This window comes from Rhyacophila brunnea, unplaced genomic scaffold (genome assembly GCF_057557595.1).
Source record: "Rhyacophila brunnea isolate RB1 unplaced genomic scaffold, BYU_Rbru_1.0 scaffold_2, whole genome shotgun sequence".
In the NCBI taxonomy this organism is placed as follows: Eukaryota; Metazoa; Arthropoda; class Insecta; order Trichoptera; family Rhyacophilidae; genus Rhyacophila; species Rhyacophila brunnea.
The window spans coordinates 26,683,642-26,698,953 of NW_028232859.1; the positions used below are offsets into that span (position 1 = coordinate 26,683,642).

The window sequence follows — 15,312 nt, forward strand, 5'->3', positions numbered from 1 at the left end:
CCTGGGGGGCTATTACGCCACTTTAGAGATCACTGGTATATAATATGTAGGTACTTATTGTTCAGCAAACAATCAATTGTTATAAAAACAATGGCATCATTCCTTTAAAATAACATAGTCCATTTTTATGTAAAATATGCATTATTATCTGAAAATAAAATAAATTGTCACTTTGCTGTTTCTGTCCAGGATTAACGTAAATGTATTATTATTCCTAAGTTATTTGACAATTGCCTTCGGTTTACAACGCGTGATATGAATTAATTTATTACCTAGACTCCCAATGGTGCCATAGACATCATCCTGATAATAAAGAAGATGATCCTAAAAGTTACCTATATTGGGGCAAGAACAAGTTGCAGGTGTCTAAGGTGTCGTCAAACCTGGAGATAAGAAATATTGAGGGCATAAAAATATTTTTTTATTCCAAAGACTTCGTCGTAATCCCCGAAGTGAATACTTGAGAGGCATTATCGTAAAAATGAACCTAAGGCTGGATATAAAATATTTCTCTATATGAGTGCTACGAGACTTATCAAATATAAACCGCTTATTTCGCCAGTATTATTAAACCATCTCCATTATAGAAAGTATTTTTACCATTTTTAGCAGCCACAGAATTTATATAAAAATATTTTAAAAACATAGTGAATTATCTTAATGTATTGTTGATTAATTTAATTATTATCGTAGCGTTCAGCTGTCGGTAAGATTATTCTATATGGACATATAAAACGTTTGATCAGTGTCGTCCTCTGTATAAAAATCAATATGACCCCATCACTAATTTTTGATACTTTCCTGTAATATCAATAATATTTTTTCCGGGATAGAAATAACGTTACCTATATGATGTTTCATTGTGTGCGTAATCAAGTTGAAAAAATGTTTGTTTATTTCAATTTAAATACTTCTTTTTGATTACATATTCGGTTAAACACAATGTGATGTGAATACTCAATACAGGACCACGCCAAGCGTAGGGGCGAGATTTAGAGACCGCAAAATACTCAAAAATATGTATAAAATGTGCATAATGTATTTGAGATATACACTCTCCCATGGGATCACACTCTTCAACGATAATAGTCAAAATACTTGAAGGCTTCTTCCACATTCGATAAACGTCTAATTTTTTTAAACTATGTACGAAATAGCAAATTGTACGATCGACGAATACCTCCTGTTTCCAGGTTTAATTGAAAGCAGAAAATATCTTTATATGATATATAAATATGTAATATATGTGTGTGTGTGTGTGTGTGTGTATGAAACAGACAATCAGAACATTAAAAGGTAAGTGTATACTATTAATTCATTTGTAAAAAAATCTAATAAGTCAATGTATGTAGTATGTACATATTATATAGTCACTGCTTCAAATCTGAATTCGCCAAAAAAATTGTGGGTTCTTTTATATTTCTTGACATCCGAATTTTCCTCGCGGCGAGCGTGAAATTTTATTAAGTACTAACGTTTCAAAATGGAAACCGGCTATCGTTCGGAACTTTGGGAATAAAATTCCATATCATACAGTGATAGCCCCAGAAACCTTGAAAATATAATATTATTATGAAGTCCTATAACGATCACTGCCTGAAATCGGTTAGTCAATTTTGTAAATGATCATATTATAGTTTTGACCCATATATTTTTATTTTTGAAATCATGACGCACGATCAAAAATATATCTATTTTTTTATATTTATATTCGTCAATTATTTTTCTGGATCAATCAGATTTTTTCGGATTGTTTTTTTACGTAGGCGTTTTCAATATAGGAATACTAAAATACTTTTGTATCACGTGTCACGTCGTAAATTTAATTAGGCACTGGCTTTACTCGAATTGCGAACACAAAATCAACAACACACTATCTAGAATTCTAGAAGGACATAAATGGCAATAAATACAGTCGCCAAATTAGCACAACATTTTATTAAAGTAATATATTACATAATAAATAACGACAAATTTTAATAATATAAACCTTAATAGTAGTCCTCAAGTGTGGGAACGGCATCAATATATTGGATTAATATCGGACGCCATCTAATCATTTAATCTTGTGGTGTACCTTGATTTAATTAAAAAACCAGTTACCATCCATTGGTGGAATTTAAAACACCTCGAATAATATAGTTATTAGAATTAATTCGTATTAACCATAAACGGGTCTACAGCTTAAAAGATAATAATATCACTCACTCGGATAGTAAAAATTTGAATTAAAATCTCACTATGTTATTTTTTTCCTTTGATTTTATTAGGTTACACACATTTTTCTCTGAGCGTAACCTTAGCATTTAACAGTATAAAGCGATTAACTGTTGCTTTTTTTATATTGACTATTTTAACCAACATCCAAAAAGAAGGGTCTGCAGTTTTTTTGATCACATAACCAGAAAGTAAAACCATAATCTGGAAAAGGATTATTGAATTTAATATTTGAAAAAAACCACACCGTTTATTTAAAAAGTACATAATGGTTGTTTTGTAAGATATTTTTTTTTATACCTACGTACATATTAGTTGTTTATAAATTGTATAATTAATTTGATAAATTTACATAAACTTACTTTATTTAATGTGAACTTTGTAACTAAAAAATCTGGTTGCAATGTTGTTAGTGTTGTGGCATCAGAATGGTTACGAGTTTTTAAGAGAAAATGAATAACCCGAATTTAAATTTAACAAAAAAAGATACGGGAAAACAGTAGGTACAATAAAAATTTAATTTTATCTCTTTCAAAGCAGTGAAAATATACTCTCTATTTAAGTAGGTACTTATCTACACATTATCATTGTTTTGTCTACATCTAACTTACGCTCTCGGAACATCAAATTATATTATATTAGTTTATTATACTAAATTATATTACAATAGTTTACTTATTGAATTTTAATCGTTTTCATACAATTTTAATGATTATTTTGATTGCCCAAAATTTTCTTTAACTCGCCGAAAATATTTTTTGGCTTATGATTCCCATAAAATGTTTTGTCGCCCCGAGGAAACGACATGGAACCCAGTTGAGAAATACTGGCCTACGCGATGTCCCGACCAAGTGAAGGAAGCTATGAACATCGTAATATATTTAGTTATGTGAACGGCGATATGTAGCGATCGCTCGGGATATAAATATAATTAGGATTTAAAAATCACGACCCTCAATTGTGAGGAATGTATACGAAGAATAATCAATTGGTATATACTTTAAAAGTATGCATTTATATTTCTCGTCAATTCATTCATTCTTAATTGTTTTTCAATGCTATACAAAGTTGTCCTAGAATACCTATATTATTTTTTTTATAAGCCGACATTTTTTAGTATGCGTATATGAAACTGTGTAGTCAAACAGATGCTTTTCACATTTATTTCTCAGATACATACCGGAAATTTGTTTGCAGTACGTTCTTTACCAAAAACTGTGGGCTGGTTACAGACCATATTATTTTTCCGAGAAAACGTAGACCCAAAAAGATTCATGGCGGCCTTTGGGACACATATGGCAAGCTTCGAGCCACTATTATCGTTTTGCGTCATATTTCAAAAATGTATTTACACACGCACCATTGACGGAATCGATTTTTTCCCGTCGGTAAAGTCTCCGATATAAAATGGCCGCGTTATTGAATAGAATTTAAGCTAAGCCATAACGCGTTCGACTCCCTTTTTGAACGCAATATCCTGAAGCTTGCGATTTATTCCCATCGCTTCGCGCATATCTGTTTTCTGTGTTTCAATCCTATTCCAATCCTCGTTTTATCTGATCCCCGGATTTGTTTATCTCACCCTCGTTACGATATTTCTTTATATGCTGCGCCTACTACCTACCGCCTACCTACAGCGTATGGACATAGACCCTTGTTCCTGCTTTAGCACCGGATATTTGAAACTCATGAAAATTTGTGAGATCGGGAAAATGCCGGCTAACGCTCTCATAAAAATAATAATTCACTTCTCCAAAACCTTTCATTTAAGCATGCACATAGAGCATAATATTTCCAAAAGAAATATGTATATTATATTATAACGTCGGTTCGGTTGTATCTATGATATTTGATCAAACAGTGCGTAATTATCATCACCTTTACTACCCAGTGAACTCTACTGTAAACTAATTATGTGAGAAACTCATATATCTCTACTTAAAATATGTCACCTTAGAGTATAGGCTAATTTCACTTTGTTAAATTAGTCACTGTTGCTGTTTCAAGCGATTACTCCACGGATTAAATGCATCTGCCGAATCACAGACTTTCGTCATTTTTTATTAAGAGCGTACATAAGTGATACGGAAAATAATTTTCAACACTATGTGGGACGTAATTTCAGCCGCGTTGCCATTAGGAGAGCGATAGTCGACTTGTGAGCACGTCAATTTGTGTTGTGATGGCGTCAGAGGAATATATTCTTAAATCGTGTAAAGATGACTAAAAAATGTTCCGCATGTACTTGAAAAAGAAAACATGTCAATGAGTATACTATTATTATTAGTAATATAACAATAAACATAACATTAAATGGACGTATGTTGGATTTTTATGACAAATTATATTTCGTTCGGCTGGCGCCAATTGCACAATCCGCGCATCGCCTAGTCACGATCTTTTTAGACCATGTCTCAGCTGAGGTATACCCTTAATATTACAGTACGATTCGGTGGGGGAGGGTAGTGAGAATTGAGATTTTTACATCAATAACAAGCCGTTATCGTCATTATGTTTGTTAAATATTTTTATCTTTTGTACATTTTTTTCATATTTTATTAAATAACAAGCCTCATTGGTTAAATTATTTATCACCAATTATCAAAATTGGTCTTAGTATCTTATAAATATAAAAAATACTATAAATAAAAATACTATATACAATGATTAATTAGAGTCATGCCCACTTTATAGAAATACTATCAATTGTGTAAAAAGGGTATTTTATTTTATCTCTCAATAATAAGTTATTATATTTTTTTAAAGTGGACATGAGTCCAATCTATTTTGATTTTACTGATATATTGAGATAACTATATTTTCACTCAAAATACTTCTAGTAATAACATAGTGACCCTCAAAATTTTCCAACTATTGAAATCTACTCTAAAAAGTTGTTTTATTCGCATTCTGTGTTATTAATTTGCCGCCCTCCAGATCTTGCATCCATACGTACTTCTCCAGATTATCTTTCTGAAATTATTTTTGAAACCAGTTGCTAATATGAGATGTAATATAGTAAAATAAATAAGTGAGAGGAAGTATTGGAGGTAACAAAATGGTGCAACAATAGAATCATTATGGTCGTGTATCATCGCACAGTTTGAATGCCACTGAATTAGACAAATAACTATGTTCTTCTCATATAAGTACTATTTTCTATTAGTGTGTTTATTATGCGATACACTAAATCACGAAAGAACGCCTACTTGGAAAAATTAACAAGTGAGAAAAAATTGTTGCCCTTCTCGACGATTTATTACGAGACTCTGCGAAGAAAAGAAATCATCAGAGGCTGTATACTTAGTGAAATTTAGTACTCGCCGTTAAATTTTATGGAGCCGATTAGCGTTATTATCATCCAAATATTTTGGGAGTGATTTTTTTAAAACTTATTACCTCTTAATTTTCATAAAATGGTGTTAGGTAGATAAGTGCTTACTATTTATTCACAAGTGGCTCAAAATTATAATTCAATAAGTATCCAAAAACATACAAGTTAGTCATACCAATTACTTCGGTACAGCAATAATTAAATTTACTCCCAATAATTCAACGTCTGATATATACACCTATACACTATAATATCAAATATATATATATACACCTAGGTAGCTATTAAAAAATTTAAATGGACTTTTTTTATTTCATTATATAATATATTTCGTCTTGTCAACTTTATTTTAAATTTTAAGTATGACATTCATCTTTAAATCTCCTAAATTATATTATGCAATACAATGATACTATATTTTGCTATATTATACAAAAGAGTCCACATAATAGTTACTTCTGTGAATATAATATAAGTATGATTATGTGTTAGTATTCGGTCAAATTAGGAAAAATTAGTAATTTTGAGATAAATAAAGTTTTGTAATCCTTTCCATATTTTGATCGATTGAACTATGAAAATAATGATATTATTTTAACGCATAATTTTTTAATAATTTACTATTTTTTTTTCAATTTACAATGAAAAATTAATATTTCCGACTGTTTTATTGAAAAATATTTTTACCAACAATTATACCAATAATTTAAAATAATATTAACCACATTTATTTATTAATTTCACAATTTCAACATAAATTTCAATACCATCAATTTATTAACTTGTAACTTTGTATGATTAAATTATAGTGTACAATAAATGAATCGTTTTTTTTTATATAATTATTATATACAGCATATAGTATGTAAAACATTTTAAAAAACATGGTATATTTACTTCCAGTTTTTTTCTTCTGCTTTAATTAAAAATATTTTTATTTAACTGGCAGAATGTTTTAAAATTCTTTATTTTCTATTTTAGGTAGAAGTGATTTTCTTGCTGCCTTGACAATTTTATCTGCGTATTGATTTAAGCTGTTTGTACTGTTTTTGTATTATGTATACTCAGAAAGCGTACTTGTACAAGGAGAGAGTACTATAGCTTGTCTATTTTCTTCTTTTCAGTGGAAGTGATTTTCCTTATCTGGGGCATTCGGCTCTGCATTGTTGTTCGCAAAGCTCCATCGGAATTCAACGAGAGCCGCTTCATATCCATGGCGATATACAACGAGTTTCTACTCTCCGTGTTCCTGAATATTTCAATGTAAGTACCTATCTAGCCACTATACTGCACGATATAATACAATTTTTCCATTTGCTCATTTCGGGAAACTGATATAATTTGCAAGTCAAAACACCTTTGTTACTGTAAAGGCATCTATATTCATGTTAATAGTAGCGCAGCCTGCATGTTGCTTATCAGTAATCTCATTTTATATAAAATATTGTATCTATAATATCACAATAAGCAAATTTAAAAAATACATGTTTAATTATCGTTCTAAATATTCTAACAAAAGAAAAAGATGTACTTACGCTTATGAAGAATTATAGCTTAAAGCGAATACGTAACGTATAATCGCGTATACTTCATTTCATATCGAGAAACCACAAGTTAGTCTAACGTTTCGTTAAATGATGATATTTATCATGATTATCTAATAAACTCCAAACAAAACTTGTCAATTCTGACAATGAAAATATTTAAAGCCATGTTGAATAATTTTAATTCAAATCCGATCAATATATCAGCAGACATTTTCAAAACTATTTATAATAATTTCGTCGTATTATTTACCAGTAAAGTTCGTGACTTAATGCAAGATCTCCCTTCGATATACTCTTTTACTATTTACAGGTATAAATAATTAAAATATAATTTCATTATGAATGTCTTATAATATAATATAACCGACAACTAATTCATTATATGTGTGTTATTTATTAGTTAATATTAATCTTCTATATTTTTTAATATTTTGACGTATTTTATAATGTATACTCAAGCACCTTGTTCAGTCTACAACTCTACAATGAGTACTCGACTTGTTGCTTGTCTTTTATGACTTAATGCCAGTATGAAAATCGCTTCGACGACAAATATTTTACAAAGCTGCACATTCTTCCATTACTCCCTTTAAGCACGGCATTGATCGCACGATTTATACTTTATTATACTGGTATACATAATATGCACTTTATATATTGTATATTATAGTATACTCTATATTAAATTCTTCATGTTTTAATAAAAATATTATTTGCAATTGCAAAATGTTTACAGTGTGCCGTAATGTTATTTATTATATTACTGTATTTTATAAACTCTTCCTAATAATATTCTCATAATAATGGCGAAGTGCACTGTTATCGATGGTTACAAATCTGAACGTAATCTATTTTTAATGTTTTCAGATAAAGATCATTTCCCCCGTATTCTATTTATTACCTATTGCCGTCGATGTTGTTTTATTGATAGTAAAATTACTACATTGGTTATGATCAAACCGTGTATCTAAAATATTGTCTCGATTCAGACTGTTAAACTAAAGAGTTTGTGGTAAATAAACGTATAAAGGCAACCAAATGAAGATAGTAAAAAATAATGACCATTATTAAATTTTATAACATATTTAGCATTGAAAATCCATTATACTGGCTATACCTATATAGTTTCAAATGGACGACTTGCATTTACAGCGATTTTATGAATCCATAAAATAGACGTCTGAAACCGTATGCGTTTTCAAAACCATGATAACTACAAATCACAGTACCGGATTCCAAAGTATACTTTTTACATTAAGTATATAAATAATTTCTACGAAATTTCTCTAATTGAAGTCATATCGAAATTTCTTAGCCAAAATTTTCAATAACTACCTTACCAACAAAACGGTTATAACTTCTTTACGGAATAATATCTTCTTGCTTCTTTTGGAATGCTGAATGAGACATTTATGCATAAAATACTAATTTTCACTTAAATACTTTTACACCATTTTCAATCGGCACTCTCAATTTGGAGTATCTGCAATCTTGGAGGTGAATTAACATATTTTTACGAGTATTGGATATGCACCATTTATTTGGCGTTTAGAATATGAGTAAGAAACGGAAAATATTACTCACATATTGCTTGAAAATACAACATATTATTATACGCACTCTCAGACAGCAGCGAACCCTGGATTCTTGTATTATTAGCGCTGTTTATTTAATACAGTAGGTGACAAATCCTACTTATGCACTTGCTTATGTATTTTCTTACATTAACATGTCACTTTCACTTCTAAGCGGAACACAATATGGGCCCTTTATATATAGATAGTTACATTAACGATGTTTTGCTGATAATAAAGCTTCTAATCATTCGTCCAACTCTGCCCTCAATCTCTGAATCAAGCATATATTGTAAAATAATATTTGATATTTACCAGATACGATTTATTTTTGGTTTTCACGTTATGAATTTTATTCCAAAAGGGCATAAATTTTATTGTTCTAAAAAGCTGGATATTCTTAAAATAGCGTTAAATGTTAAAAAGCATTACTATAAGACGGAAAATCATGTTTAAACTACTAACAAAAGAATGTTTCGTTTGCTGGAATAATTCTAGTACACGAATATACGAAACGAATAAAAATAATGCACAGTAATTATTATTGTGTATTGTTTTTATTGTTATCAAAATACCAGTGCCTTCTCAGGGATACAGTGCGCGTTCACATTCTTGGATGAACACTGTAATGAGCGTTATGAAAGTAATACGAGAATTGCCTGTTATCAATTCTTTCAACTTCATCGTCTTATGAAATCGTTTACAAAAATTTTCATTCAACATGAATTCAAGACATAATAATTGCAGATGTATAATTATAGAATAATAATGAATTTAAAATATATTGGTTTACAATATTGTCTAATTGTTGTTATTCTTTGATAGATTTGTACATTGTTTAAGATAAATTGCACTTTATGTTTAACTGTAAAAGAATATTTCTCTAAAATCTTTCACGGCGCTTTTTCCTTGCTCCGTTGATTTCTGCCGGATGATAAATGTTCAATAAAGTCCTTTATTACTCAACTTAAACTAATAGCTTTTGGAACTAACTAATGGTAAGTTTATAATTAAATTTCCATCCATCGAACTAATTACCAAGTGATTAGGAAATTTAGTAATTTCATATTGAACACAGCGTGAGCACAAAGTGTAGAAACTGAAATTATGTAATCAAATGCTAACTTATTAAAACGATAACCATAACACCCTTGATGATTTAATAGTCCACAGACCATTCCATTATTTGTTTAGTAATAATTTTACTTTGAAGATTGATTTAAAATCATTTAATTTTTTAATAATAAGTTTTTTTCCGTAATAAAAGCAAACAAATCCCTTTTGAAATAATCTACGTGGGTAATAGATTTATAAATGTGTTTTGTATTACTTGTAGGGATGTATTAATAATAAGGAAGACGATTATAAATTTCTCCTTCAAGGAAATACCAATACATTATTTTAAATTAATTCATTGCATTATAAAACAATTAACCAACGTTTTCTCGAAACTGTTTGCTTGCACACTTGTAAAAAATGTCGGCACAAATATTTCCACCTCCGACACAGAATTTTTTTAAAAAGTAATATGCGATATTTAGTTTGTTAAGTAGTCTTAACAATGGCCAATATTTTTTTACACCTGGTAAATTTTGCACATTCTTCACAGGCTCTTGTCACACGACGAAGATATTGTGTAAAAACATACTATCCCTTTTTGCCGCAACCACATCCATAGTAAATTAAAATAGCAGGCGGTGTTACCATTGTTTCTTAACGCGATTATAGTAACAATGCCTAAAAAATGTTAGTATTTCTGAAAAAATATAGTACGTGTACTACTTTTTCACCGTGTTCTATCTTTAGAGGATCATATGACCCTGTGGATGTTAGCCACTTGTTCAACCTATCACGTCCAACGTACGTACATGTAGTATCTATCAATTATATACAAATTTCCAAAATTGAAAACTATAGTATTTTTGCAGTACAATATTATTTGTTTTATATTGTACACAGTACGCGGATAAAAATTATAGTATTATTACTATAATTTATTACAGTATAAATACTACTTATAATTTATTATAGTACAAATACTATAATTTATTATAGTACGTTTGGCAACCCTAGAATCAATACGTCATATTATTTCATATTTATGAGGTGACGCATGTGCTTCAAAAATAATTTTCAGTTTGCACGCATAATTTAAATTGGTTGTTGTTGTGAAAGCTGTAATGTTACTACAATAATATTTAGTCAATGAACACCTTCTTGCCAAATAATCAACATATTGTATTTTTCATAACCTATTGAACCGTAATAGAACAGAGTACCAATTTCGCATAAGAACATTGTGCAATGTACATAAGTATAATCAATTACTTATTAGGTAGGTACTTTTATACCGAAACTCAAATTTCAGTTTCTAAAAAAATAATAATTTATTCTACCTTCAAAAACGCCATAAAAGTTCTGTTGTCAAGTGCTGTAAAATTTAAAAATGGCTATATTAAATTAAATAAACTAGTAATAATTAAAACCATGCGCCAATAAAATTAATTTAAGCAATATTATGACAGCTTGGTGAAAAATAACAAATAAAAATATTCAAGTTTGATATTTCTCTATAAATTGAAGTATTATTTTCAAAAAACAAACCAATTCACAAGAAATTAAGCTAGTTATAAACTACGTTAAGTTTTTACGAATTTAATTATCATAAATTATACTTCTATTTGATTAACATTATTAAGTGATGATAGACAGATATTTGGCTTCTTTCGTGTTCAATTAAATTCCAAGAATTTTATTAGTTTAAGCTTTAAACCACTATAATGGTAAAATAATAGCTTCCGGCAATTGAAAACTACAAATTTATCATTTTCGTTTCTAATCCGTTATATATTTATACTTAAATTAAATTGGAATTCGTAATATGCGTATAATTAAGGAGTAATAAGACTTATTTCTTGCAATTACAGGCTAGGCACGGTTTTGTATCTATCTAGATACACATTCTTTAAAGGGTGTTTATTTAATAAACAACATCGGCCGGGCGTATTGCGCGCGCAAATTTGTTTCAGGCGAGATAGATCAAAAACCCAAAAGAATACAAATCGCAGGATTTAGCAGGGTTCAAAGAAAACGCCGGGTAATTTGATTGTCACGCTTTCTGCTGGTTTCACGAATAAAGAATGCGTACGTGTTGTATACAGAACCAATAAATCGCTTACCCTTTCTCACTATCGGGATATGTTTTGAACTATTCTTGTACTTATTGCAATTTCAGTTACATCTATCTCACACAATTTATGTGACAAGAGAGATAAAAATATAAATGGCAAAAAGATCATGCTTTCTTAGAACTCCTGGAATACGTTGAAATTCAGAAAGATGAGTAGGTAGGTGTTTTAGATGGAATCCAAAAAAATGAATTCATAAAAATCAAATGGATTACATGTTTTGCATGTTGAATGTGGATACAAAACTGCATTAGACTCAAATCAAAAACTTACAGCAGTCAAAGATTGAATAAGACAAGTAGGTATCAGTTTTCAGCATCACCAAAAGGTCAGCAATTTGACTACAAATTGCAATATATCGGTTCTATAAAACCGGGATCGTAGTATTTATCGATATACAAATACCGGTTTTCAAAATTGAAAATACCCATAGTTTCGGTACTTAATAAGCAGAGAGCAAATGATACTTTTTTTCTGTATGTTTTAATGAATATCGGTATTCAATAAGAAATACCGAAAAACCCGTAGTGATAGTTACATTCCGTATTCCAATCCTTATATTTGACATCCTGGGCATAGATATAGCAGTTATCTTTATTAAATAACCATATACAAAAACTTCAGCTGGAATTTCACGATCAGAGTTCAAAAAACGTAGAAATTTATTCATGTTGCATGCGTCATATTATACGATTTGTTGACATAACTTTTTCCGAAACCTATAAATCTTCTAAAAGATCATTATGTTGGCCAGTAAACTAGGTAAATGAGTAATATAACAAACGCCGATGAGGTGGAGGAAACAGTTGAAATAATTCAATCGAAAACTTATAGCATCCTTCACAAAGCTTTCATATTATAGAAGAAGATCCTCAGCAACGAAACATGAGTTTTTAAAATAAAAAATAAATTATACAATTTGGGGGGGAAAATCGGATACGTTTCTAAATTATAAATGTCTTCAATTGTACGTGAATTACGATAATTAATTAGTGTAAATTGACTTTTTAAAGTCCATATAATGTTTCTTAGTAATTTTAGTTACCAAGTCGTAAAACTACGAGAAAGATATGTTTATTTCAAATACAAATACAGTATTCATTACATAAACGTCATGCTCTTTTCTTGAAAGTGTAAGTTGTAAATCTCATTCTTGAATTATAAATTATCCACATCGCAACCATTCTAAAAGTCTTACATTATCCGTATACCGTAATCATCCCGACGTATTATTTCAGCAGAATTATACGCTTGCATGCACAATAATAAGCTTTGTATTCCTCAACATTACGTATTCCGGTAATAAATGCATATCTAACATTCAGCTGAGCTTAGATCCGTGCATACGAAAATCCAATCGGTTGGCAGACTTCAGGCGCACAAGCAACCGCAAGACCCGTGACTACTCGCAAACATCTGCCCTACGCTATTCCGTAGCACTTCTACGCCACCCTCAACCTCTGTGTTCTCTAGACATTCAAACTGTAATAATTTAGTATAGTATGGTATTTTATTCTTTTTGACAAAACCAAAACTGAATAAGTTTGGGTTATATACATGCGCGTATTTAATAGTTATATCTTTCCTTTATGCATCAAACGGCCTTTTGGGTATTTTTTTTAAAACATTGTTGTCAGTAATTCTATCCCTTTGAGATCTTCGTTTTCATTCAATTACTCATACTCTGTTTCCAATTAGAAATGTAAAAATATGGGTTTTCGTAATTTCAGATGCTGCTTTTATATTATTTTACTTTTTCTTTTATTTCAAATGTAACGATAAATAATTGTATTTGGTTGTTGTATAAATTGTACCTTACTTTAATATATTATTCTTATAATACGACGTTTATGAGGTATTATTAGTTCATCATTATTTTCCATTGCACATTTTTCTAAGATTAAGTCTAAGGCATAAAGCCCACCAAAAAAGCGTTCGGTGCGCTCACTACTGAGTAGGCCCCCTCCCATCCGCGCATTACCCTTCACCTATGTAATAAGGGGCTCAAGGAGCACACAATAATTATTATCATCAGCGTCTCTCATAACAAAGCAATAAAAATATTATTTAATTTCTCGGGGCTTGTAACTAATATCGGACACACAATAACTAAACAAAGAGTTCACTGTTCTTAAATAATGGCTTCTCGCCCGTCTATCGACGACGCTTCGAGGAGCGTGATTTTGCTTGCCGTGTTCAATGAATGGACTACGTTGTATTTTCGTTAATTCGTATCGCTGTTCGCCAAAAAACGGTGACTCATGGGGCAGGCGGGCACAATGCGTCGTCAAATCCAGTGTGCGCTGGCGTATTTGATTACGTTGTATCTTCGATGATTCACATAGAAAATGCGCGAGCGCCCCGCAAGCCTGCTTTAGTGGACTTTATGTCTAAGAGCGGAATGCACAATCTAAGATTTCGTTCCTAAGGATAAGTCGCCGAAAAGCATGACTTAACTATAGACAATCCTGAGTATAAAGTTAAGGACTCCTTAACCCTAGACTACTTTTGTTATGAACACGCCCCCTTCTGTATTACCATTTACCACTGACAGCTCCTGTCAAAATAAATTCGCATGTCTATAAAACAGTCCATACACTCAAATTCATTTAACAATGTATCTCAATATGGATATTGATAGTGTTAATTCGTTTGGCATGTACTCGGAGAATATTATTTTACTTTTATACGCCAGCCCGCAGAAATACAAAATGCCAGGTGAAGAATGACACTAGACGCTAGTATTACCATGTTAAAAAAATATCTTGCGGTGCCTATGGAATCACCTATAATGACTTATAACGGAAACATAAGAGTATCATAATTAAAAATTAATACGTATTTATAGTTATTGCATTTATAAAATGCAGTTGTCATATTTTTGTCATCGTTTAACAATTCTAAAATAATTTACCTAGACTATAGGAAAGAGAATTTTTAAATATGGTATTATTTTCAATAGAAATGATCTTAACTAAGGACAATGTTTCTGCATAGTGTTTTCTGCTAAGGAAATTTTAGTTATGACAAATGTTTCTGCATTCCGCTCTAAGATCTTAATTGTACTTATCAATTTAATGAGGAAAGGTTTATCACTGTTTAGAAACCTTTGCGTTTAGGATTCTTTAGTTCCCGTTTAATATTATTTTTTTAACTTGCTTTGGTGGAATCCTGTTAAGCTCATTGTATTTAAAAAATATAACCTGAACATTCTAGCGTTTGTTAAAAGACTTTATTAAAACATATTTAATCCCCTCCTACTTATCCACAAAGTTTTGGCTTCTCGCTGGTATTGCAAGGTATACTTCTAATGCCAGTGCTCTATAATCATTTATTTTTCACGCCACATTTCAACACTCTGATAATTCTCGCGACGGATAAACTCCCTCGCGGATTAGGTACTTGTGGGAAACTTACTAAATAAAATAAATTACAAAATGACAACACATATT

At 30.4% G+C, this 15,312-nt stretch overlaps 1 protein-coding gene across 1 annotated transcript in view; it reads left to right on the forward strand.

Moving 5' to 3' along the window:
• The window catches only part of LOC147072116 (metabotropic glycine receptor), a 457,878-nt gene that overhangs the window by 428,081 nt on the left and 14,485 nt on the right, over nt 1-15,312 (forward strand). Inside the window, exon 8 of the mRNA XM_085946632.1 lies at nt 6,676-6,814. Within this exon, the coding sequence (XP_085802758.1) occupies nt 6,676-6,814 (139 nt within the window). The remainder of the gene's footprint in view (nt 1-6,675; nt 6,815-15,312) is intronic.